General features: G+C 37.5%; 1 protein-coding gene across 1 annotated transcript; it reads left to right on the top strand.

The window, feature by feature from the left end:
* Positions 1-165: 165 nt before the first annotated feature.
* Positions 166-2,342, top strand: HTR1B (5-hydroxytryptamine (serotonin) receptor 1B, G protein-coupled). The gene has a single exon (XM_008591588.1). It carries the CDS (start codon positions 524-526, stop codon positions 1,694-1,696), a length of 1,173 nt encoding a protein of 390 aa, XP_008589810.1. The 5' UTR covers positions 166-523; the 3' UTR covers positions 1,697-2,342.
* The last annotated feature ends 23,647 nt before the right edge of the window (positions 2,343-25,989 follow it).

Here is a 25,989-nt window from a genome sequence, read left to right as displayed (position 1 = left end):
TGGGGGGGGGGGGGGCGGGAATGCAAGACCAGGACTCCTCGCTGGCCTGCAAGCTTTGGTTTGGACAGCTAGAAAACTCCTGAGGGCCGGGTCTGCAGATTCAGAAGCGCCCGGGTTAGGAGACGATCAGCAGTGAGCAGTTGGGGTAAAAGACCACACTTGGCCGAAGCCCACTCCTCAAGCAATACTTCATCCTCCTCCACTAGACGCCTCCGGGGAGCCAGAGCGGAGCGGGCTCGGTGTGCTGGTTCTCGGCAAGCCAGGGCTAAGACCGGGCGTGGAAGGAGCAACCAGAGACGCCGCGGTAGCGCGGGGCGCACTGGAAGTGCAGGGGACGCGCCCGCCGCCTGGGCTGCAGCGCCCGTGACCTCTATAGTTTCAGCTGGGAACCTGGGCAGAGGAGTAATTGAGAAACCCACGGAACTGACTGGCAGCAAGGAACAAGCCTGTGTTCTCCACGGTTCTTCCGCCCGTTTCTTCGCTCCATGCCCAAGAGCTGCGCGCCGGCGCCGGGGCGAGAGCCATGGAGGAACCAGGTGCTCTGTGCGCCCCGCCGCTGCCCGCTGGCTCCCAGACCGGGGTTCCTCAAACCAACCTCTCCGCTGCTCCCTCCCACAACTGCAGCGCCGAGGGCTACATTTACCAGGACTCCATCGCCCTGCCCTGGAAAGTACTGCTGGTTATCCTGCTGGCGCTCATCACCTTGATCACCACGCTCTCCAACGCCTTTGTGATCGCCACAGTGTACCGGACCCGGAAGCTGCACACCCCGGCCAACTACCTGATCGCCTCCCTGGCTGTCACAGACCTGCTGGTGTCCATCCTGGTGATGCCCATCAGCACCATGTACACGGTCACCGGCCGCTGGACACTGGGCCAGGTGGTCTGCGACTTGTGGCTGTCGTCGGACATCACCTGTTGCACTGCTTCCATCCTGCACCTCTGTGTCATCGCTCTGGACCGCTACTGGGCCATCACGGACGCCGTGGAGTACTCAGCTAAAAGGACTCCGAAGAGGGCGGCAGTCATGATCGCGCTGGTGTGGTTCTTCTCCATCTGTATCTCGCTGCCGCCCTTCTTCTGGCGTCAAGCCAAAGCCGAGGAGGAGGTGTCGGAATGCATGGTGAACACCGACCACATCCTCTACACCGTCTACTCCACGGTGGGCGCTTTCTACTTCCCCACCCTGCTCCTCATCGCCCTCTACGGCCGCATCTATGTGGAAGCCCGCTCCCGGATTTTGAAGCAGACGCCCAACAGGACCGGCAAGCGCCTGACCCGAGCGCAGCTGATCACCGACTCCCCGGGATCCACGTCCTCGGTCACCTCCATTAACTCGAGGGCTCCCGACGTGCCCAGTGAATCCGGGTCTCCTGTCTACGTGAACCAAGTCAAAGTGCGAGTCTCCGACGCCCTGCTGGAAAAGAAGAAACTCATGGCCGCTAGGGAGCGCAAAGCCACCAAGACTCTGGGGATCATTTTAGGAGCGTTTATTGTGTGTTGGCTGCCCTTCTTCATCATCTCCCTGGCCATGCCTATCTGCAAGGATGCCTGCTGGTTCCACCTGGCTATCTTTGATTTCTTCACGTGGCTGGGCTATATCAACTCCCTCATCAACCCCATCATCTATACCATGTCCAATGAGGACTTCAAACAGGCATTCCATAAACTGATACGCTTTAAGTGCACAAGCTGACTTGCCAATTGCAGTGGGGTCGCTTAGGCGACCTTTGGGGACCAAGTTGGGTCTGGTTCCACAGGTAGGTCGAGTCTTCTTCCAGCTGTTACTGGGTCGGAGCGAGGCCCTGTGTCCTGGGCAAGGGCAATAGATTCTGAGAAGCCAGGAGAGCCCTGAGAGAGAGCTCTGAGAGGAGAACTGTTCAAAGTAAACATAGAGCTTTCCTGAGGAGGAAGATGCTCGCTTCCTTCCCTCTAACCCCAGGCTCAGCACTGACCCTGTGGCCGCAGTCAGTCACAAAGGGGGTTGCAACTTTTTAAAATTGATGATGGAAAGGGGATCCTTGCCCTGCTTTGGTATCATGGATGATGCCCTCTAGAACCAGTGGTACTTGAAGTTGTATGAAACCTGTTTGAGAGATCTGCATACAGCCTGGCAGTACTTGAACTAAACGCTTAATACCTTGTGTTTGGGGGGGAGAACTTTGTGTTTCAGCTTAATTTAAGAACAGTTACCTTGGCATCCTTCAGTCTTCAGTTTTTGTTTATTTAAACTTGGTTGGAGAAACTTGTGGATTTGGTGCTTCAAACACTACGTACCTGTGGTTTGGATGATGCAGAGAAACCTTGAAGAGTTGACAGCAAAATTCTTATGCTAAGATCTCTATTTTTATTATAATTGAAACTATATAGGGGAAGGTGGGTGGGAATGGGAGATGGGGAGTGTTCAACTGAGAGTCAACACTTATGATTGTTTGTTTTCTGCAGATTTGTAATTTTTTAATAACTGTTTAGTGATTGTCAAACCACAATTCTAATAACATAAGAAAACATTATGTATACTAGTACCAAAGTCTGCAGATTGCTTTATTTTTCCTCCTAATTTTGAATTTTTTAATAACTGTTTAGTGATTGTCAAACCACAATTCTAATAACATAAGAAAACATTACGTATACTAGTACCAAAGTCTGCAGATTGCTTTATTTTTCCTCCTAATTTTATGTACCTGTCATTTCACACATTTAAATCCCCATAAATGGAGGGTATAACGGGTGACTCAGCCCAAACTGCTGCTATATGTCTTATTAATGCAATCAGTTAAACTGATTAGTAGTAGATATATACTGTTCTTTAACAAGAAAAGTATCTTTTTTTCTGTCCAATTCAGTGAGATGTGAAGGAGACTGATGAATAGGAACGGTTCTTACACAATTAAGGAATAGGAGGGCAATAGGAGGATGTATATTTTGACTTGTAAAAAAAATCTTAAAATGCATGAGGCTTTTTTTCTGATAGTCATTTGCACTCTCCTTCCATCTGTGATTCCTTTGTGTGCTAATATATAGTAACCAAGAGAACTAGCTCCCTTCTTCAGAAATCTTGAAAATGCAGCAAGAGCCCTAAAACCTATATTAATGAGGAAACAAAACAAAACTTATTTCTTTTCCCTTGTTATTGGAGTTTGGGCAGGAACAAAGATTACTAGAAAATGACATGCAAGAACTTTGAAAAAGCTTAGAGAAGCTAATATCGAGTCTGTTTTCTTTTCAACTCACAGAACCAAATCTCAGACTTACTAAACAATCAGGAAACTAGAAAACATTTTGAACTTTGGAAATTTGTGACTGACCTGACACCTCAAAGAATATATATATAATGTCTGGAATACTTTAAATTTATCTTTCTTTTTGAATTTCAGCAAAGTTAGTTATCTCAAATTCACACTGAGGGCTTCTCGAAATAGGGTAAAATGACACACTAAAAGATGAAAAAATGCATTGTCTTAATAAAAAGAAGTAGCCCTGAAGAATCATCTGTGCAGAAAAAGATGTGTATGTGGAGCATTTAATATGCCAAAGAAGATTCACAGTCCTTTCTTTACAGGACTTTCTGCAGTTGATACCTCTTGTCTGCAGAAGCAAGTTGCCTTTGTAAAATGTATTCACTCCCTGCTCGAAGCTCCCCAGTCCAGACTGTCAGACAATAAATGTATTGAGCTGAAGTACACTGCTTACCTCCTGTGCATACCTTCACTTTGGGGTAATAACTTAAAAATATGCTATTCAAAGGTTCACCTGTAAGCTAAGTGAAAAAGGGAATTTTGATCAACATTTACACCTGTCACTAGAATAAGGTAAATTTTAGGCATTAGATAATTCTATACTTCTGCTAGAACCCCAAGGTTTTTTGATTGCTTTTGGTGACATTTCTTCTATGGAGGAATGTGCATAGAGCAGGGTATTTGTTTTTATGTTATAAATATGTTCGTTGGTCTTCCGTTTATGCAGCTGTGTTTTCTTTGAACCTGAGAGGCAACTAAGTCAACTTCTAAGAGTCTGAGGGGGAAAAATTAATTGAAACAAATAGCCATTTACAAATGATTTCTTTACAGGGCACATACAGTGATTATGTCCTCACATTAAAAAAACACAGTCAATTTAGTCACACGGGTTTGCCGTTTTATAGGCTACCCACCTAAATTTTGCTTGATGATTTGGCTGAATTGATTGGATTTGGGGCATATTGTGTGAAGTAGAAGCTTGCAAATCCTTGTAGTTATAAGAGATCATCATCCAGTATTGCACATGATTATGCAAAGTGTATTATTCATCCCAGGGATATGTGGTTAAGACTGTTAAGCTCCTTTGCAGTTACTGCTGCCTACAGCATTGTTTGTTTCATAACTAGACACGTGGCTTTTTTGCAGAACATGAAATGGGAGATGGAATGTTTAACTTACATAGAAATGAAAATATTTTGCATTGGTTGTGGTAGCAAATAACATTTTTTATATTGTTTACTGCACAGATTTTCACACAAGTATATGAATGTATACTCATCCAAAAATACAAATATTGTCTGTGTTTCTAGGAATTTTTAGAGTTTCCTTTTAAAAAATGGACACTGCACCAATAAAAGAATGTGTATGGAGTTTAAAAAATTTTCTACAGAAAAATATTCTTCACTTTTTCTCTCTATTGTCTTACTTTTGTCTTCTTCAACCAGGAAACCCTAAGAGAATTATAATTCACTTAAGCATTAAAATCTCAGTTTGTGTATATTTGACAGAATTTCTGTGACTGATAATTGCCTTTGGTATTCCACTTTTCAGAAAATGTATAATTGGGAATGAAATTTAGGAAAATAATAAAATAAAAGTCCTTTATGTGTTCTAAAAAGCACCGGGTAGTACTTCTCTTATTATAACGAAAGATTGGTTCATTGGATTCTGGGGTTGGGTTTAAGAATTTGAGCTGAGAATGACTAATAAGTGATACTGTGGCAGACTGGTATGTGTTCCGTGATTTGGGGGATTTAGTTAATATCTGTAGGAAGAATTTTAAAGTGCTGTTTATTTCAGAAGATACTATTCAATTTAAAGCTACTTTTCCTCAAAGTTTTTTTTCTTCTCTATATTAAGGCAAAATTCTTTTATATTCATTAAAATTATCATTCTCCCACTCCACCCCCACTAAAATTTGTGGAAGAAAATTTAGTACTTGGCTCTGAGGTTGCCAGTCATATAGTAATCTATTTTGCATATGAAAGTTTGTGTTTAACAATTTTGTTCATTAAAAATCTTACAGATATGGTTATGCATTTTTAATTTCAGAAAGTTTAGAGTTGGTCAGAACGTATTTTGCAAGATCTAGTGCCTAGTGTTGCTTTTTCAATGTAATAAAAGGTCATATGGCAGAACCTGGAAAAATAAATAAATAAAAACAATTAAACAGATTGTATTCCCATATTCTGCAAAGAGGGTAAGTCAGATCCACTATCACAAGGGTTTTCCAGGTCAGCATTTTTAGAGGGAATGTTTAGTTTCTAGGCTAGGTGGTGAGATGCCAAGGTACTGTATGGTGCTTAAAATACAAAAGGAGAAGGACAAGCTGAGTTAGAAGCAGGCACTGGGAGACCTGAGAAGAGTAGGCTGATCTATCTGAACACCAGTGAGGTAGACAGAAAGACAGCTTTTGGAGTCAGAAAGTCCTAGGCTCGAATCACAAATAAAGCATGTTAGAGCTGTGTGATTCTCTCTCTCAAATACTGTTTACTTACAGGTCGTTGCAAAGGCTGAGAGCTTATCTATATAAAGCACTTATTAAGATGCCTGACACTTTTTGGCTCTCAGCAGATGGCACCACTTCTTAGCCATTATTTCCTCTTGGCTCCTTTGTGGATGCAGGACACCTGTAGGATAGGAAAACAGGGCTACTTGGGAGCGGTTGGACTGAGGAAGACTAAACTAGCTTGAATGGGAGAAACTTCACTAAACTAAAAGTGATTTTAGTTTTTAAAAAATCACTTTTAAGTGATTTGAAACTAAAATTTTAAGGTTTGCAGCCTTTTACGATTGCTCCCCCCGCCCCCGGCTGGTGACACACACAGCCCAAAGAACAAAAGAGCACAGGAGATGGCTTGCAGTGTCTCTAATGGCCAAGAAGAAATTGCCAAATATTGAGTTTCTTCTAGCACCCTCTTTCTTATTCACTTTTAAACGCTGTTCCTCTTCTTTCTTGTCTAGAGATTTCTGCTTGTCTTCCCAGAGTCCAAGTCACTGGCCACATCCACATATTTTCTCAGCACCTCATTTTCTACTTCTCTGCTTTTTCCTTACCCACGTAAACTACATTAACTAGCCAGTAATGATGTGTAGGTTCTTATTTTAGCTGTGAAGGACTCATCAGGTAGCCGAAGGCTTTTACTTTATATAAAGGGAAACTGTTGATCCATATGAATGTGTAACTGGTGGGGGCAAAAACTTTCATCTGGGGCATTTAGTGGAGTTTTCAGAAGAAAAGACGATGATAGGGGAAGGGTGTGGGAAGCGAAGTCTCTGCCTTTCATCAAAACCCATCCTGAACCATCCACCAGGGGGCAGAGTGCCTCTGAGTTGGTCAGCAGATGCAAGTGCTCAGCATTCAAGAGCTCCAAATCCCTCTTCCAGAACATTTTGCAAGTGGTATTAACTCCTCTAGCTACGCTCAGTGAAAACAAAGATCCATGAGCTAAGGGAGAGGGGGCTATCACTGATTTAAAATAGTAGATTTTTCAAAACTGCTAATTCAGGCAGAGGATCCCTAGAGTATCAAAAAAATAAATAAATAAAACAAAATAAATACGTTCTTTAAGTATGCAAACTCAGTTATTTTCTTATTCCTCTCTAGTCCTAAAATACTGCTAAAATCTTAGTGTTTTAAAATATTGTGGCCTCTTATTAATGTGGCATTGAGTAAAATCAGAGATTAGAAGACAAAGCATTTCAGAATAAAGGGAGCTAATTATTTACTTGAACATTTTTCACCACTATGAATTTTCTCATCCCTGTGTTTTTCTTTTCAAATATTCTACTGGGTTTTAGGCTGATATATCCATAGTTCAAAGGTAGAACATTTGCCATTTACCATTTAAAAGGAGGTTTGCTTTTTAGCACAGAAGTAAGACGTTCTTATATATCAGTTGTTCCCTGGGGACAGAACTTAAAGTCTGTGTAATTTTGGTGTTTATTTTAAAAACAGGCATACATAAATGTGAGGACAATCTTAGGCATCCCAAAAATAAATTTCTATATTAGAAATTGGATTATATAAAAATGAGAAAATGAACAAGGTTATATCATTGCCATTCTTGTGTAACATAACGGTTCCTCCCTAGTGTTTTCATTGTCCCCAGTGGGGAATTTTCTATGTACAATTTTACACATCTGTCAGTGAAACTGGACTTTCAAAGTCAACGTCCACATCTTAAGATTACACTGGGATTTTCAGTGCTCCCTGGAATTCGGCCAGCTGAGCGAGTAACTTGACACCATTCCAAGTACAGTTTGTAAAGGAAAATGCCCATTTCTTTTGACTTATTTGTATACATCTCAAAAGATAGGATGAATTATTTTCAAAACCACTAGCTGGAAATCCATATAACAAGAATTGTCTCATAATATTTCCTGTACCTAAAGTGAACAGATGGTGATGAAGGGATCCATTTATGGTAAATGCTTTAAAAATGTATGCACTGCTTTCTTAAATGCTGCAAGAAGGCATGACTCACATCCTCCCTGGTGCTAGAGGAACATTCCACACATAGGCCTCTGATTGGTCATCCTATATTGGAATCAGACTTCAGATACCTCTTTCTCACAAGTATGGTAACCATGTCTGGTGATGGGTCAGCAGTGATGGAGCAGTTCACAGAGTGTAGGTGCCTTGTTTCAAAAGCTATGTAAAGGGTACTTTTGTAAACACTCCTGCTTGTCTCTTCTAAGCCCATTTGCTTAATCCAGTTTATAACAGTGTGTGTAGACCTGCAGTGCCCCCTGTGATTCATCAAGCCATTCTTCACTCATTGAGTATCCTTAATAGGGTCAGCACTGAGCTGATAGGGTACTTTTGTAAACACTCCTGCTTGTCTCTTCTAAGCCCATTTGCTTAATCCAGTTTATGACAGTGTGTGTAGACCTGCAGTGCCCCCTGTGATTCATCAAGCCATTCTTAACTCATTGAGTATCCTTAATAGGGTCAGCACTGAGCTGATCTGTTTTTGTAGAGAAGCGGGTCTTATGACTTTTCATTCTTCCCAAACAGTCTTGCTTAGCCTTAAGGTCCCTGAGTCCACTCTCATTTGCCCTGCCCCTTGAGGCTTTCCTACAGAGTGTTACACATTGGGGTAATCATACAGTTGGAAGTTTGGAACCAGCTCTTGGCATGAAGGCCTCCAATACATTGCTGGGTATAAAATGCGAGAGAAAGTCTTTGAAGTCAGAAAGACCTGATTTTAAATCCATGGTTGGCAATCACCATTATACTATCTTGAGGTAGGTATTTCTTCTACTACAGGTGTTATTACATTATTTTTATCATTATCACAAATTACGTAGTACGACAATTTCATCCAGTTCTGCAGGCTAGAGAATTATGGGGACAGCCCCAGTTGAATAGTTCGTATTCAAACTTGGAAAGGAAACTTCATTATGATGTCTGTTTCACTTAGACTTTGAGAATAGTCTTCTTTAAACTCGGTTCTGAAGCATTAAGGTAGAGTAGAACTTTAGAAATGTGTTTGTAAGAACAACATTGTATCTAGGGGACAGGTTTCCGCTTCGTCTGCTTCCAAATTCCTGCCTCTCACTGTCTGACTACAATCTTGACCAACCAGGGCATATCCCATGTCCACCCATCGCCTCCAAAACAGTCGATATGTATAAAAATGTACATTTAAACTGCTGGATATGGCAATATTAAATATAGATTCTTCTGCTGTGATGAGTAATGCATGACAGGAGGTGTTTCCCTTTTATGGAAAGTGACTGAGAGATACATATCTCAAAAACTGGGGTACTTAGGACATAATGCCTATTTTTGCATGGAGTCAAATTTCTGAGTGAAAAGTAAATCCAGGCAAGCAACAAGATTTCAAATATTATGTTTGTTTTACATTGTATAGATAAAACCTCTAAATTAACGCTTATTTTTTCTCCTTTTTACATTTGTGTGTTTTATTAGCACAGCCCCTTTTTGCCAAGAGCTTTAGATTACTTTTCTTTCTCCTTTTCATCTCCCCCCAAAACTCTATAACACCATCACAAACAACAAAACCAATAAATCCCGGAGACAGAAACTTACTAGTATTCACAAAACTGACTCAATATCAAAACATTTAGAGTCGATATGAAAGAAAAATATGCTTTCATTAAGAAGCAAACATTATAATAAGGAGTATACAAGATTGCAGAATCTCTTTTCTTTTGGAGAAAATTCTGCTCAAAATACTTTTTGCACTATGTCTTTGATTATTATCAACTCATTTTTTAGGTGAAACAAAAAAATACATGCCAGAAATTTTAGTAGATTTGAATTAGAATTCATACCTGGGGTGATCTTGGTTCAAATTACAGATTTGCCTTAACTTCACTGAACATTAGATTCTTTATCTGTTAGTGTTGGTAAAACAGTGCCTTATTTACAAGTTTACTATGAGGATTAAACAAGCTGTTAGTTTTTAGTCCAAAAAATGCTTAAAACATAATAGGTGTTTATTGGATACTGACTTCCTTCTGTTCAGGCAAAATATATCAGGTGTCTATACAAAGATCGTGGAATTTGGAGTAAGCAGAGCTATTTAAAATTCTGGTTTTTCTTATTAGCATTTGATTTTGGACAAGTTATTTCATTTCTGTAAGCCTCAGTTTTCCTTTCTTTAAAGGGGGGCAAATATGATCTATATCGAAAGATTACGAAGAGGATTATGTTATTATTATATAACAAGTGTAGCCATCTGAGACAGTTCTTGGAGAAAGGCGATGCTCAGTAGACCTTAGTTTTTTTCTCTTTCAACTTTCTTTTCTATTTTTAGGAGATAAGGCCTGATATTGTATGCTATGCATCAGTGTTGGTTAAAATCCCATTTACTGTTGAAAGTGAAATCTGTAGAACTTTGTGAGATTGGGAACAGTTTATTGATTCTATTTGAAAACTTCTTATATGCTGTGATTCAAGAGATGCTAGAAAAATTATCCTATTTCCTGCCTGATGACTGTTAAGTAAAGATACATCCTTTTAATTATTTTAAATTACAAACATTTCTTGAAGTTTTAGCATATTACACTAGCCATCAGCCATTTATACCTTAATGTGAATTTGTTTGTGCTATAGATTATTTGAGCCCAGAACATTGAAATAATGTGGATTTTGAATATAAGGGGATAAGAAAGGACTAATATTGAGCAATAGCATATTTCTAGATAGGCAAAGATGAGTAGCTTGTCATAACAGCCATATGAGTTTCCTGGGAAAAGAGTAAAATTTAAGAGGTTATTGAAGACAAAACTTAGCCCCTTTATTGTTTACTTGGGTAACTACATGCATGCATTTTGTAGTATGAGTTTCTGCACGATTTAAAATTTTTTTAGATACAATGAGCATTCAAGTCACAGGGTGAAAAATTAGTTTGGGATGGTAAATATGTCACTCCACTCAGCTGGAAAAATAGAACCAAACACATATAAACTATCCTGTTGTACTTCGTAATGATCACTATGGATTTCTTCACGTTAAAGGTGGTTGTCCAGTGTGTATGTCTAAGGGGGAAGTTTCTGGCAGAAGCATGGCATGTGCTTTCCTGGCCTTGTATAGAAGCAGTCTCAGGTACCACAAGTGCATACTGAGTGGATATTTGTTCACAATAACCCAAAACACTGTCCAGAGGCAATGAAATAATTTTAAAGGTCACCTAGTCTGCATTTAATCAAGTCTGTTTTCATTTTTGATCACTTGAGTTACTTGGTGGCATTCATAAAACACAGATATTTGCTATAGCAACTGCTGCAGGCTAACACCATGGGTGGATGGACTGACCAGATTATTTTCATTCCACAAAGGAGATACCCCTGCCTTTATGAAATGATGCCTATGATCTATTTTAAATCAAAAGTAGAACAAAAATAAGGGTTTAAATACTACATTATTTAATAGTTTTTAAAAATTTATTTATTTTAGTTAAATCTGGTCTTTACCTCAAAGAACAATAAATATACTGTTTAATTATAAAACTAAAGTACACCAAGGTAATAATCCACTCCAACTCCTCTCTCCGAAAGACATTTTTTTTGCATAAAAATGAATGCATTTTTACATTTTTCTTGTTTTTCTGTATAATCAGTTTTGAAGGTGACCAAGACTTCTCTATAGAAATTTATTTGATCAGCTTGATTAGCACAGACAAGGGTTTCTAAACCTTGGCATTATTGACATTTTGGTGGGAGAATTCTTGGTTGAAGGGCCTGTCCTGTGCAAGACGTTTGAGAGCATCCCAGCATCTACTCTCTAGATGTGAATAGCAACCTCCCTCCCTCCTAGACAAACAAATACATTTCAAGACATTGACAAATGTCCTTTAATGGGCAAAATCACCTTTGCTGAGAACCACGGAGTACATAATCAAATTAGAACCTTAGCAAAAAAAAAATCTGTTTATGAATATGGATAATTTCTTGTGCCACCATTTTGATGAAATTATCCAGATAATTGCCAAATATTTTTTCATACACTGTGTAGACTTATTCAAATAACCATTTTAGCTTTATTTAATACAGAAGTTCTTAATGAGTTATCTGTTAATCTCCAGAAACTCCATGGTGGCCTTCAAGGGATCTTTGGGCCCTATGAAATTGTCTGTTATGTTTCTATGTACATTTATATATTGTTCTTGGTCAAGAATTTTTTTAATTGTAGTAAAATACATAACATGAAATTTACCATTTTAACCATTTTTAAGTGTAATAGATGAGAGTTTTAATTAGATTCTTTACAAAGCCCTTGGTCTCATCATTAATGGAGAGTACTACAAAGTAGGGTTATTGGAAAATGTTGCTAAATGCCAAAAATCCCTCTCCATCTTTTTTTTTTTTCCTTTTTGTCTTTTTTTACTGACCGGTAATGGGATCTCAACCCTCAGTGTTGCGCCCACACCGCGCTCAGCCAGTGAGCGGGAACCAGTCTCCACATGGGATCCGAACCCTCGGCTGGAGCACCACTGCACTCCCAAGCGGTGCACTCTCCAGTGCGCCACTGGGCTGGCCCTCCTCTCCATCTTTTAAGTCCAGTTCACTTGCCATCATCACCTCTGGGAAGCCTTTTCTCTGTCCTTCAGATATTTGGCTCCTTTCCTATGCTATCTTTGCAGTCTTTCTACCGTATACCAAGTAGACTGTGATGCTGAAGGCCTACAAATGGATTGTCAAGAGAGTTCAATAGTATCTAAGTAGGGTATAAAGGAGAACTTAGTCAGCAAGTTCTCCCTTTCTAAGCAGTTCTAGTGCTATTTACCATCGCATTCCAGGGCCTGGCAAAGTGCTTTGCACTTGGCAGGAGATCCATAAGTGCTCAGTAAATAAATGTGTAAATGAATGAATAAATGAATGCTTTAACTTGCATGATAATGTCCAGTAAAATATTTGTCAACCATATAGTTTAAAAAAAATCTTTTAGTTAAAAGCATACAAGTGAAAGAAAAAATGTGTTACCTTAAAAGAGAAACTGCCTATTTCTTCTTAATGTGTCATAAGATGCTGAATCGTCAAAAAAAAGACAATATTACTTGCTTAAGGAGAAAAGTGCAGTAACACATTCTAGAAAGATTTTCAGTAGCAAGAGTAACAATTGAGGGTCATGGTATTTATGAGTCAAATACCTCTCAGCACATGAAAGCAAAGTTAAAAGGACAGCCTCCTTTTCTAAGCTTTCTGCACAATTGCAGTTTTATTGTCATCAAATATTTTAAATACAAATTTCCATACATTGGTTTCTTGTGGGATCACATTTTTCTTCTAGAAATGCCTACTATATTTCTGCACAGGGTGGTGAGGGAAGATATTTCTACAGGGAGGAGGCTATGGTGAACTCAGTATGTATGGAGGGAAGCCTATAGCAGTCAGAAGGGACACTTGGCAGGGCTGTGGGCTGAATCCTTCTGGGGTCAAGTGTGGGGAGGGCAGTGCTGCCAGAAGGCAGGCATTGTTCTGGCTCTTGGCCGTTCTGTGCTTCTTACTGGGTTCCTGACAGTCAATGGGAATTGTGGTAAAGAAGAGCTGGTGGGGACCCTGGATGCAGCCATGTGAGTGGCAGCTTTACTGGTCCAGAGATAGAGGCAGTAAAATCCTATAGGCATAAGACCTCATGCTGGCCCAAAAGATGGCATTTTCTGATCCCTGTTCTACTCAGTGAATTCCTTATATCCTCAGATTTGGGTGATAGACATGACTACCCAAAGTATTTTCCTTTACTCATTTGCAAAATAACTTAAATAATGTTTCAATTAGAATATAAAAGTATTTTTATTAGGCACATCTATGTCAATGAAGGCCTAACTCCCATGTAAGGTTAGTATAATTTTCTTTAAATAATTTAGGCATTAATACAAAAACAATAAGAACAACAGCAACAACAATAAAAAATTTAGTGGCTCAATAATTAATTTAGATTTGTAGTTTGAATGAATTCACTTGATTAAGTGCACATTTATATTCTTCTTTCTTCTCTTGTGAACCCACAGCATTAAGTCTTTGAACAAATGTTAAACGATGGAAAATTTTTATTTGTTAGTTATCATAGAAGGCAAAGAAAAAGAAAATTACCATTTTCTTGTGCTGACTGGTACACACGATTGGATCAATTAGTGCTGGCTCTCAATCATGAAGAAATAGAAAGTTGCCATGAAAGTACCAAAATGAGGACTTTTAAGACAGAAACAATAGATCAGGAAAAAAGGAGTAAGATTGTGACAGAAGATTAGGTTTATTGTGACAGGCTTTATTGCTCCAATGTCAAGTTAGTTTCTTGGGGCTGAGTGGAGAGAAGCCAAAGCAAGTGCAGGAGAAGGAAGGGAAAGAACTGATAGGAAAAGCAGTGCAACAGAGCAGCAATATTTCTGATCATTTGTCATTGACACTCCCAAATGAGTGTTTGGGAATTAAATTATCTTGTCATTTTCCTAAGGATTGAGGTCATGAGTAATGGAAGAAGAAACCAAACTCACACATCTCTGTAAAATCAGCCTATCCAAGCAAGTGAAGTTCGTATCACGGCTAGTTCTAATTAAATACTGGATCGCTTCATTACTTCCTAAGCTTCCTGTCATGTATATTAGTTCTCAAGAAAACACCAAGTGATAATGCTGCCTAGAGTCTCAAGTTTTGAATACAGCTTTGCATAATACGCATGCCATTTCTTTTACATTGGTACTCAAAAAAATTTATTGGGTAAACAGAGGGTTTATTTTTGTACAGGAGACATTTTTCTTCTTTTGGAATTATGAATAAATAAAAATCTCAGATCCTCTGTTCCAAAACAAGTGCCAGCATTTACTCACTGCTTAATGAGGCACCATGCTGATGGTGTTAAACGCAACATCTCATTGAACCTTTTCAACATGTAGGTAGTATTACTGTCCTAATTGACAGTCCCATCTCCATCTGTGCCTCGTGCAATTTATGCCGAGGCATATTAAATGTCCTAGTCCTTCTAAGATTCATGCCATTTCCCAGCTTCATATATGTGCTACTCTCTCTTTGCTATTGGACCTGGGAATGACTACTCATCCTCCAAGATGTAGCTCAAACTGCAACTCTTCTGCTTGATCGATCCTTCTAGGCAGAATTGGTCATTGATTCCCTTTGCTCTTATAACAATTTAATTCTTTAAAAGCGTCTAATTCTATTATATTGTTATCATCTATATCTTTAAGTGAATTTAACTATTTTAAGGATGTGGACAATCGTTCATTCATCTTTGAACCTCCATGGCCTTAGCACAGGGTCTAGGGGCTAACCCCACAAAAGATACTTAGTAAATGTTTACTAAATTTTAAATGATTGATTAATTTTATAGACTTACTAATGTCTCTGTAATAGCATCTAGGATTATCACAAGAAATGTCATGTTATTTGTTTCTATATTATTTCTGATTATAAATGCACTTAAATACTTTTGTTTATTTCTGAAATAGGATTTTGCTTGTGCACATGAAAGAAAAATATATCATACACCAAACTAATGAAAAATACATGCACATTTTAGGTGGACAATTAATCAACACAATAATACTCCATTTCCATAAAGTCTGAAGAAAATTTCCAGATTTATAGTAACTCACATTATAGAAGTGATATGCTGGGAAAAGACACAGAATTTGGAATTCAAAGACATCCATTTCACATAAACTTTTCCAGTGATTAGACTGGTAATGTTGGGGGAATCCACTTAAATTTTCTTAGCATCCTTTTACTTACAGAATCATTGTGAGGTATAAGTAGAAAATTTATTGAGTTACGACTCTTTCCCAGATACTGGGAATATGAAAGTGAATCAAACTGTCCAATCTGTTCTCTCTTGGAGGTGAAATCCCTGAGGGGGGAACTCATACAATAACCAGGGAAATATAAAATATGTGGGGTGATAAGTGCTTTGAGGAAAACTGGGAGTGATACACAGTTGGGAGCATCACGGAAGGCCTCTTTGACAAGGGAATTTGAGCAGAAACTTGAAGGCAGTGAGGGAGTGGCCAAACTGCAATGGAGGAAGAATATTCTGGGCAGAATCAACTATAATCGTTCTTCTGACTAATAGCTTGGATTGTTCAAAAACGTAGAAAACATATTAGTAATGACAACATTCTCAATGGAAGCAAAGGGGGTGCAAAGAGAGGTTCCCAGCCTCTCCTGAAGAATATTCTGGGCAGAATCAACTATAATCGTTCTTCTGACTAATAGCTTGGATTGTTCAGAAACGTAGAAAACATATTAGTAATGACAACATTCTCAATGGAAGCAAAGGGGGTGCAAAGAGAGGTTCCCAGCCTCTCCCCACTTCATAGCACCTTTCCTGCAGAGCCTCAGGAGTCTGTCCTCATCAGGTCGTCCCCAGTGAAATTCAAGACATTTGACTTTCCCCAGTAATGCTAGATTGTCAAATTGCTATCACCTCTGTGCGTTCTCATGTGCATTTTAATTATTAATTTAGAGCTTTTAAACTTGCTTTCATTGTCCCTTAAAGCCTATGCTTTTGTCCTGTAAATACCGGCTAAACTGATCACTCCTTTGTAAACGTGCTGAAAAAAGCAATGAGAAAAATGTATAGGCAGCTAATATTAAAATGAGCTTTGAGATATAAAGTTCAGATACATAGATTAATGGCTCTTTAAGTTAGCAAAATTTTGCAGTTTTGAATGTGAATAACCTCAGAGTATTTAATATTTTATTGGCCTCAGGTACCACTTTTCACTATTCTCTGCTCTAGCAGATAAATGAAAAAGCAGATATTTCCATCATAGCAGCACTACACACTTTGGCATTTATTGATTTCCATTATTATCTGAGGTGGCTGGCATTTTACTTTTATAGGCTTCATTAATAAATTGTGGTTAATTGCTGCCTGTGCAATTTTTATTGAGGTCCCTCATTTGCTCTTGACTATTTTCAAAAATTCTTTTGAGTTTTGGCATTTGCATTTTCCTTGTTCTTTGTTTTCTTTCTTGAAAAACGTACAAATAGCACCACACAAGTCTATTTCCTAAGAAACAGTAAAGCACAGAAAGGCATATTCTGTTCTAATTTGAGGAGGTATTTAAGTATCCTTTTGTTGTTTTCTCTTTCTAAAGTCCGAAAGAAAAATGCTTTACATATGCTGAAACCGAAAGACTGCAAATCAAAAAATGAGACTCATTTTGGCAGCTTGGTAAAATCAGTGTGAGCTATTATAGCGTTTTTTAAGTGTCATTTTTAAGACCAGTGCCAACCAGTGGTCAAGTTTCACTAAGTTCACAGGAAGTAAGAAAAGTAACAATGACAAAGTAAATTTTTTCTAAAGTAGCATAACTAAATGTGAATAAATACCCTAAAGCCAAGGCTATGTCTTTTTTTTTTTTTTTTTGGTGTTAAATCATTGTATTTTAAAATGAATGATGGAGATAGTGCATGATCATTGTAATGACTTTCATGTCTATCATAATGATTTAATATTTTCTTGAATAAAAAATATATTAGCATGGTTCAAATATATAACAAGATATTCCTTTTCATACCTGTCTCCCTTGTGCCATGGTTCCTCCTACCCACACACATTCAAATAACTACTGTTATTAGAATCTTTTTGGAGTTTATTTGTGCATGTGTAAGCAAAAATGAGCAATATTTTCCCCTCCTTCCCTTTTCCCACAAAACAATAGCATGCCCCATACACAATTCTGCACAATGTTTTTTATTAAATTTATTTCAAAATAATTGTAAATTCACAGGAAGTAGCTAAAAAAAATAAGTATGGGGAGGTCCCCGGTAGCCTTTACCCAGTTTCCCTAGTGGCAACAATAGTACAACATCAAAACCAGGAATTGACATTGGTACATTCTACAGAGTTTACTCAGATTTCATCAGTTTTATGTGTGCTCATGTAAAATTGGTGAAATCTGTCAACCACTAGTCTAGTCTCTTTCTCTAACTTTTGTTATTTCAAAAATGTTCACATAGAATGAATCATATAGTGTATAACCTTTTTAGATTGGCTTTTTCAGTTAGTGTAACCCCCTTGAGATTCATCCAAGTCGTTGCATGTATCAGTAGTTAGTGCTTTTTATTGCTGCATGGTATGCATGTACCACAATTTGTTTAGCCATTCACCTGTTGAAGGACATTTGGGTGTTTTTCAATTTTTGCGTATTACAAATAAAGGAGCTATGAATATTTGTGTATAGAGTTCTGAGACAAATATACCCAAGAGTACAATTGGTAGGTCATACTGTATGTGCTTGTTAGATTTATGAGAAACTGCCAAATAATCTGGAGTGGCTGTACCATTTTACATTCCCACCACAATGTATAACTGTTAGTGTTTGGTGTTACCACTCTGTCTTCTAGCTATTCTGATAAATGTGTAGTGATATCTTATTGTGCTTTAAATATGAATTTCTCTAATGTCTAGTGATGTTAACATGTGCTTATTTGTCATTTTTATGTCATCTTTGGTAAAATGTTCATATCTTTTCCCCCTTTAATAATGTATTTTTTTATTGTTGGATTTTGAGACTTCTTTATGTATTTTACATAGACATAAGATATTTGTCTAATATATGGCTTGCAAATATTTTCTCCCAGTCTATAGCTGGTCTTTTGTAATCCTCTTTATATGGGCTTTCACAGAGTAAAAGTTTTTAATTTTGATTAGGTTCAATTTATCAATTTTTTCTCTCGTGGATTGTTTCTGCGGTTGTGTCTAAAACCTCTATTTCTAGATCCCAAATATTTTTTTAGATTACTTTTTCTAAAAATTTTATAGTTTTATGTTTTATATTTGATTTTATGACCCAATTTAAGTTAATTTTTGCCTAAGGTGTAAGGTTTAGTTTGAGGTTCAGTTTTTAATGCCTGTGAATGTTCTATTGCTCAAACACCCTTTGTTAAAAAGGATACCCATCCTTCTTCTATTGAATTACTTGTGTGCTCTCATAAAAAATTATTTGGCTGCACCTGCATGGTGTGATTTCTGGGTTCTCTGTTCTGTTCTATTGATATTAGTGTCTATTTCTCTGTCAGTTTTACACTGTTTTGAGTACTGCAGCTGTATAGTAAGCCTTAACATTGGGTAAGTGATTTTTTCCACTTTATTCTTCTTTATCAAAATAGTTGTAGCTATTCTTGGTCTTTTGCCTTTCTGTATAAATTTTAGAATCAGCTTATTATCCATGTTTGCAAAAAACCTTGGGATTTTGATAGGAATTGCATTAAATCTATAGTTTGATTTGGAGAGAACTTCACCTTTACTGAGTTGAATCTTCCAGTCCATAAAAATGGTATGTCTCTAAATTTATTTAGATCTTCTTTTCTTTCTATCACTAGCATTTTGTAATTTATGGTATATGGATCCTGTACACGTTTTGTTAGATTTTATAACTCAGCATTTCATTTTCTTTGGACTGATTATTATTTTTTCTTAGTACTATATCATGAAATATTTAAGGTTCCTCATTTCTTTTTACATTTTCGTAATATGGCATTATGATGTACTTTAAGTAACGATCTGTAGATGGATACTTGGGCTATTTCTAACTTATTGCTATTGTAGTTTTTAAAAAAAATTATACACATATATTTGTGATACATACATAAGTGTATCTGCATCACATATCCCCCAAAGTGGGATTGTTGGATCAAAGGGTATTTGATTGTAATTTTGATACATATTTCAATATTGCCATCCACAGGGTCCCACAGCCTCACCAATAGAGTTTGATGTCAAACTCTCTGATACTCTCATCTGGTACAGATTTTATTAACATTTACCTTATTATGAGTCAAGTTAAGCAAATTTTCACTTGTTTAAAGGCTACTTGTATTTGTTTGTTTGCTTTTGGTTGATGTGATGGTGAATTTTAGGTTTCAACTTGACTGGGTTAAGAGATACACAGATGGCTGGTAAAGCATTATTTCTGGGTGAGTCTATGAGGATGTTTCTGGAAGAGATTGGTATTTGAACCAGTATACTGAGTAGAGAAGTGTGTCCTCACCAATGTGGGCAGGCATCATCCATTGAGGGCCCAGAGAGAACAAAAAGACAAGGAAGGGTGAATTAGCTCTTTTCTGGAGCTTGCACATTGATCTTCTCCTGCCCTCAGAAATCAGAACTCCAGTTTCTTGGGCCTTCAGACTCTGGGACTTATGCCAATGGCTTACCAGATTCTCAGGTCTTTGGCCTCAGACAGTTACACCATCAGCCCCTTGTTCTCGGGTCTTCAGGCTCAAACTGAATTACATCGCCACCTTTCCTCGTTCTCCGGCTTGCAAATGACATGTAGTGGGACTCAGCCTCTACAATCATCTGAGCCAATTCTCATAGTAAATCTATATATCCTATTGGTTCTGTTTCTTTAAAGAATCCTGAATAATACAGTTGGTATGGAGAGAGGCTTCTGCTTCATGTCTTTTATCCATTTTTCTCTAGGGTTATTGAATTTTTCTTGGCAATTTATAGAAATTTCACTATATATTAGGGAGTTTAACTCTTCCTCTGTGCCAGGAGTTGTCAATATTTTTCCCATTGTGTCATTCACCTTTTGATTTTATTTATGGTGTTTTTTGGCATTCTAGAAGAAACAATGTCACAATGAATAATAGTCTTGCACTTATGGCATTTCACACATGTGCAAACTATCTGTAGGATAAATTCCCAGCAGTGGGAAATTTCAAATTTCAAAGTTTATATGTATTTGTAACAATGTCCTGAAGACATAACCATCATAAGATGCATTTTTAAAAAATTTTGTAACTTAACCAAATTTCAATTAAAAAATCCCAACAGGCTTTTTTGTTTTTGTTTTTTTACTGGGCAAGTTAAAGTTCATATGGAAAAATAAACAAAATGTAATTGTTTGGAAAGCTCTTCAAAATATAAACAGTGTGGGAAGATTAGTTCTACCAGGTATGAAAACATTAAAAGCCCTATACAATTATAACAGGATGATGCTGGCAAATGAATAGACAGACCAATGAAATGGAAGAGAAAGTTCACAAATAGATCCAACTACACAGAGAAATTTGGTACATGATATAGCTTGCATCATTAAAGAGAAAATGGATTAGGCTAATTCAGATACTTTTTTTTACATGTCAGCTTAGTAAAATTCCAAGTTTTACAGCATACTCTGTAAGGCTGTGGGCAAGATAGGTCCTCCGACATTGCTGGTAGGTGTCTAGGAACTATCACGTCTGTGAAAGGCCACGTGGCAATATCTTTTCTTGCTTGGGGATGTGTATTTCTCCTGATGTTTATCGAGGATTGTGTTTTTGGTGTAGTGGTTATCTTTGTAAGTTGATCTAATACTCTGTACCTTCTACTGCTTTGGACATTAATTTGTTAGTTTGCTATTATGCATAACAATATATGAGCATCTAGTGTTTCTTACTCTTCCTCTCTCCTCATTCCCCTATAAGCCAATTGTATTAGTCCGTTTTCTTTCATTTATAAGAAAATGACATTTATTTCTTACAGGTTTGGAGGCTGGGAAGTCTAAAATCCAGGAGGAACATCTGGCGAGTGCCTTCTTCCTGGTGGGAACTCTCCAGTGTCCTATGGTGACCAGAGTATCACAGGATGAGAATAGCAAGAGCACCTTGACATGCTCGCTTGCCTTCCTTATAAAGCCACGAGTGCCACTCCTGTGATAATCTACTAAATCATTAACTCATTAATCCACGAATGAATTAATCCATTCATCAGGACAGAGTCCTCATGATCCAATCACTTTTCAAAGACCCCACCTTTCAACACTGCCACATTGGGAATCAAGTTCCCATATGAGCTTTGGAGGGGACAAGCCTTTAGACCATAGAACCAGTATTATTCATTGTTAGTACCCTGTGAATATTTACCTTTGTACCTCTGTGTCATGCTTCTCTTTGACTCTCCAGATGTGCTCTCCACTCTGTCCCACTATGATCTCTGCCCAGGAGGCTAACCTGTATGGACCATTGCTGCCTAGTTTCCAGTTAGGTTCAGCAGTAGACCTTAAGGAGGGAGGCGACTAAAGTCAGGGACCTCCTATGGAGTCACTCCAGATTGTTGTGCTCTTTGATTTTTCAAGGTGGCCTTCTCTACAGGACTCTCTTTTCCAGGCTCTGATAACAGCTCCTTACCCTTATATCAATGGGCCCCCTGAGTGGTAACAGCTCTGCTGTTAATAACTTCACGGTGCCTGAACCTTCATAAATATTCTCTTTATTAAGCCTTTCTTGAATGACTCTGAGTGTGCATTTTGTTTCTTTCTAGGTTTCCGAATACTTCAAGTACTATATATTTGTATTTATGTTTGTCATACTGTACCTACAATTCTGATACATAAAAAGTTCTGAATACTAAAGTTTATTTTTGTAAATTTGGTACAAACTCACTTAGTAGGCAAAACTTGAGTAGATTTTTTACAGTCTTTTTTTCTATGACTCAGTATGAATAAATATTCATATGTTTCATTACAGAAAAAAAATTTAAAGCTGCTTTTACACTTAGTAGGCAAAACTTGAGTAGATTTTTTACAGTCTTTTTTTCTATGACTCAGTATGAATGAATATTCATATGTTTCATTACAGAAAAAAATTTAAAGCTGCTTTTAGCTGTCTTTCTATTATGGATAATTTTGAATATACACAAAAGTAGAAAGGTATAATAAGACCACATGTACCTATGAGCCAGTTCCAATAGTGATCAGCTCATGACCAATCTGGTTCCATTCATACTACCGTTTGCTTCTTCTCGGGGCCAAATCAGGAAACAGAAACCACACAGTAATTCAAACAGGAAAATATAATATAATAATTATTAACTATAACAGAGCATTGGAATAATGACAGATTGGACAGTAAGAAGTAAACAGAGCCCTAAAGAATATAGGAAGAGTAGATACAAGCATCAGCCAATATCCCCAGGGCTATTCTATTCTAAGTGTACCTTACACATTTCTTGAGCTAAGCCTGAAACAATCCATTTCTCCAAGGAGCCCTGATTCCCTTCAGTGGGAAAGAGTTCTTGGCCACCCCAATCTGTGCTAGTATTTCTCCTGATGTTTATCAAGGATTGTGTTTTTGGTGTAGTGGTTATCTTTGTAAGTTGATCTAATACTCTGTACCTTCTACTGCTTTGGACATTAATTTGTTAGTTTGCTATTATGCATAACAATATATGAGCATCTAGTGTTTCTTACTCTTCCTCTCTCCTCATTCCCCTATAAGCCAATTGTATTAGTCCGTTTTCTTTCATTTATAAGAAAATGACATTTATTTCTTACAGGTTTGGAGGCTGGGAAGTCTAAAATCCAGGAGGAACATCTGGCGAGTGCCTTTCTCTTTCTGTGCCTGACTTGTTTCACTTAATATAATTCTCTCTAGGTCCATCCATGTTGTTGCAAATGACTATTTCATTCTTTTTTATAGCAGAGTAGTATTCCACTGTGTAGATACACCACATTTTCCGTATCCACTCATCCGATGATGGACATTTGGGCTGGTTCCAACTCTTAGTTTTAGCATCCATTAGTGAATATTGCCTGAGGCAATTATTATAGTGCTGTTTTAATGGTGATTTTTCTATTTCTTCCCTTCCCTTCCCTTCCGTTCCCTTCCCTTCCCTTCCCTTCCCTTCCTTCCTTTTCCCTTCCCTTCCCTTCCCTTCCCTTCCCTTCCCTTCCCTTCCCTTCCCTTCCCTTCCCTTCCCTTCCCTTCCCTTCCCTTCCCTTCCCTTCCCTTCCCTTCCCTTCCCTTCCCTTCCCTTCCCTTCCCTTATATATATATAATGTTTACAATTTGATGAGTTTGGACATATGCATACACCTGTGATACCATCACCACAATCCAGGTAATAGACATATTCAACACCCTTCAAAATTTCTTGTGTCCCCTTGTTTTGTGTTTAATTTTTGTTTGTGGCAAGTGCACATAAAGCAAGATCTACCCTCTTAACATTCTTTCTGCATTTATTAATTGAAATTCTTCTGTGAAGAAGAGATGTTATGTCTCCCTATTTACTTATTTATGTCAGTAAAGACTCATGATATTTATTCTCTTATTTTAGTTAAAAGGCAACTATTGTTATTTCCTTTTTTTTTTTGCTCAAATTGTTCCAACTTTGGCCATCTACAGCTCTTTCACACTTGTTTCTGTGCCTTTTTGATATTTTCCCATTCTTCTTACCTTCTATTTTTTAGGAGGATAGGGAGAATTTCTTACTTTCTGGCATCATAAGATGCTCCAGGCTCAACTAGCATATTCTCTGCCCTGCCCTAAAATCAACCACTTTTCTAAGGATTCCTGGGTCATTTTATTGGAGAAGGGCATTAAAAATCAAGATTTGGGTAGGAGGTATGCTTACGCTTCTTCCATGTCACACAGCTAGGAAATATATGTATGGATAATTATGTATCCATATCTCTATATTTATTTCTGTATCTATTTATCATAAAATACCTTTAAAAAATTAATCTGTATTGATGCTTCTGACTCCAATCCAACACTACCAAATTCATTCCACCTTCCCCTTTTCCTTATTCATAACTTCTTCCTCTATTGGTGTTAATTCTGCCTCTCATTACTTATAAATAAAGTAGTTGCAGATTTGGTATCTCATACCTCTTCTATTCAACATTGTATGACCTTGTCTTGGAAAGCACTAAGGCTTCCACTATAAAAGACGTTTGTAAATTTTCCTGTTTCATCTATATTTCCTTAGGTCTGTGGTCTCTTGAGTTGTATTTTCTTGGACCACAGTTTGTAGAGTTAAAGGGAACAAAAGGGCTAGAGTAGTTTTCAAGGCTTTACACTCCAAAGACTCTACTTTTTTGTTGTCACAGAGACTATTATCTGCAAATATGGCTCTGGCTGAACTGATTTTTATGCAGCCCCCCCCAATTTTTGTTCCTCTTTATTAATTAGTATAGAGAAGGGCTTCTGTGAAGTAGCCAGTGTAGCTTTTCTATGTTATGGTAAGCCTCTCACCTATAGGAAGTGAATTTTTGCTGGTATTTTTTAAGTTTTATTAGTATTTTATCCTCTTACGTCTTTCTATTTTTCTTCTGTTCACTTTCTATTCAATATCAGCAGTCGTTTAATTTGTAATTGCAGATTATCGGATATTATATTATGTTATATTATATTTATTTATTGCAGAAAAGGGGTTTTTTTCCTCTCCCTGTTGCTTTTCTATAATTTTTTAGTATAAGAATAAAAAAAATGGCTCATTTGATATTTAATGTTCATACTCAGTAAAGGGAGAGTTTGGCAATTCTATATTGCCTGTGTTCTGTCTCTTTCTTTCTCTCTATTTTCTTTTTGAAACTTTAGTTATACACATTTGAACACTGGGAAACCAGTAATGTTGGTTAAAAAAAAAAAATCCAAATTTTAGAGCTAGAGAAATCTGAATTACAATCTTGCTTTATCATTTACTGTTTGTGCATCTTACTGCTTGGGAAACTTACAATTGAGCCACAGTTTTCTTAGATATAAAATATGTACCATAATAACCATTTCCAAGATAACATGAGGAAAGCTATGTCCCGTGTTTGCCCTGTTAGATATTCATTGTTGGTTAGTGTACTTCCTACTGCCAAGAACCCTATACAATTTTACAGCAGGTGCCTGTATATTACCAGAGAGTCTTTTATTTTTAATCTAACTAAATAATAAATTTTAAACAGTTGTACCTCTTGAATGGGAGAAGGGTGATAATTCTGTAATATACTATTACTGTGTAAATTGTTATAGTCTTAAAAAAATCACTTTTTCTCATTTTTAAGGAAAACATATGCATGAAACAGAAGTTATTTCTGTATCAAAAATCAGTCCAAAATGCAATTTTATAATTAAAAAATTAAACAGAGATTATCTAGTTGCCCGTCAAAAGCAGTATTAGAGTTGGATCATCTTCACCTAAGAGTTCTATAAGCACTTTGATGTTAGGCAGAAAATCACTATCATCTTCTCTTCTTTTATCTGTGAAAAATACAAGTCATCCCCACAAATCACTGAGAAAATTTTCTGCTGTTTTTGGTTGATTACACCTTTACTCATTGTATTTACACGGTGTCTAATGGCTTCTGGAAACTAAGCATTACATACAGATTTTCTTTCTGACAGTTTATTTTATGAAACTATAGTTTTCATATTTCAAAGAAGGAAAGAAAGGAAATGAATGAGATAAGAAACAAGATGCTTAAAAGGAAGGATGGTTGAGAATAAGGTCAGCAGGTTCTCGGAACGTGGTACACAAAATTTTCCATCCCGTTTTCCT

This window comes from Galeopterus variegatus, unplaced genomic scaffold (assembly GCF_000696425.1).
Source record: "Galeopterus variegatus unplaced genomic scaffold, G_variegatus-3.0.2 Scaffold7065, whole genome shotgun sequence".
In the NCBI taxonomy this organism is placed as follows: Eukaryota; Metazoa; Chordata; class Mammalia; order Dermoptera; family Cynocephalidae; genus Galeopterus; species Galeopterus variegatus.
Note: the sequence above shows the minus strand (reverse complement) of the source record. Positions and strands in the feature narration are given on the sequence as shown.

Coding starts and splice junctions, on each gene's coding strand:
- HTR1B (XM_008591588.1), top strand. CDS start 524: ATGGAGGAACCAGGTGCTCTGTGCGCCCCGCCGCTGCCCGCTGGCTCC.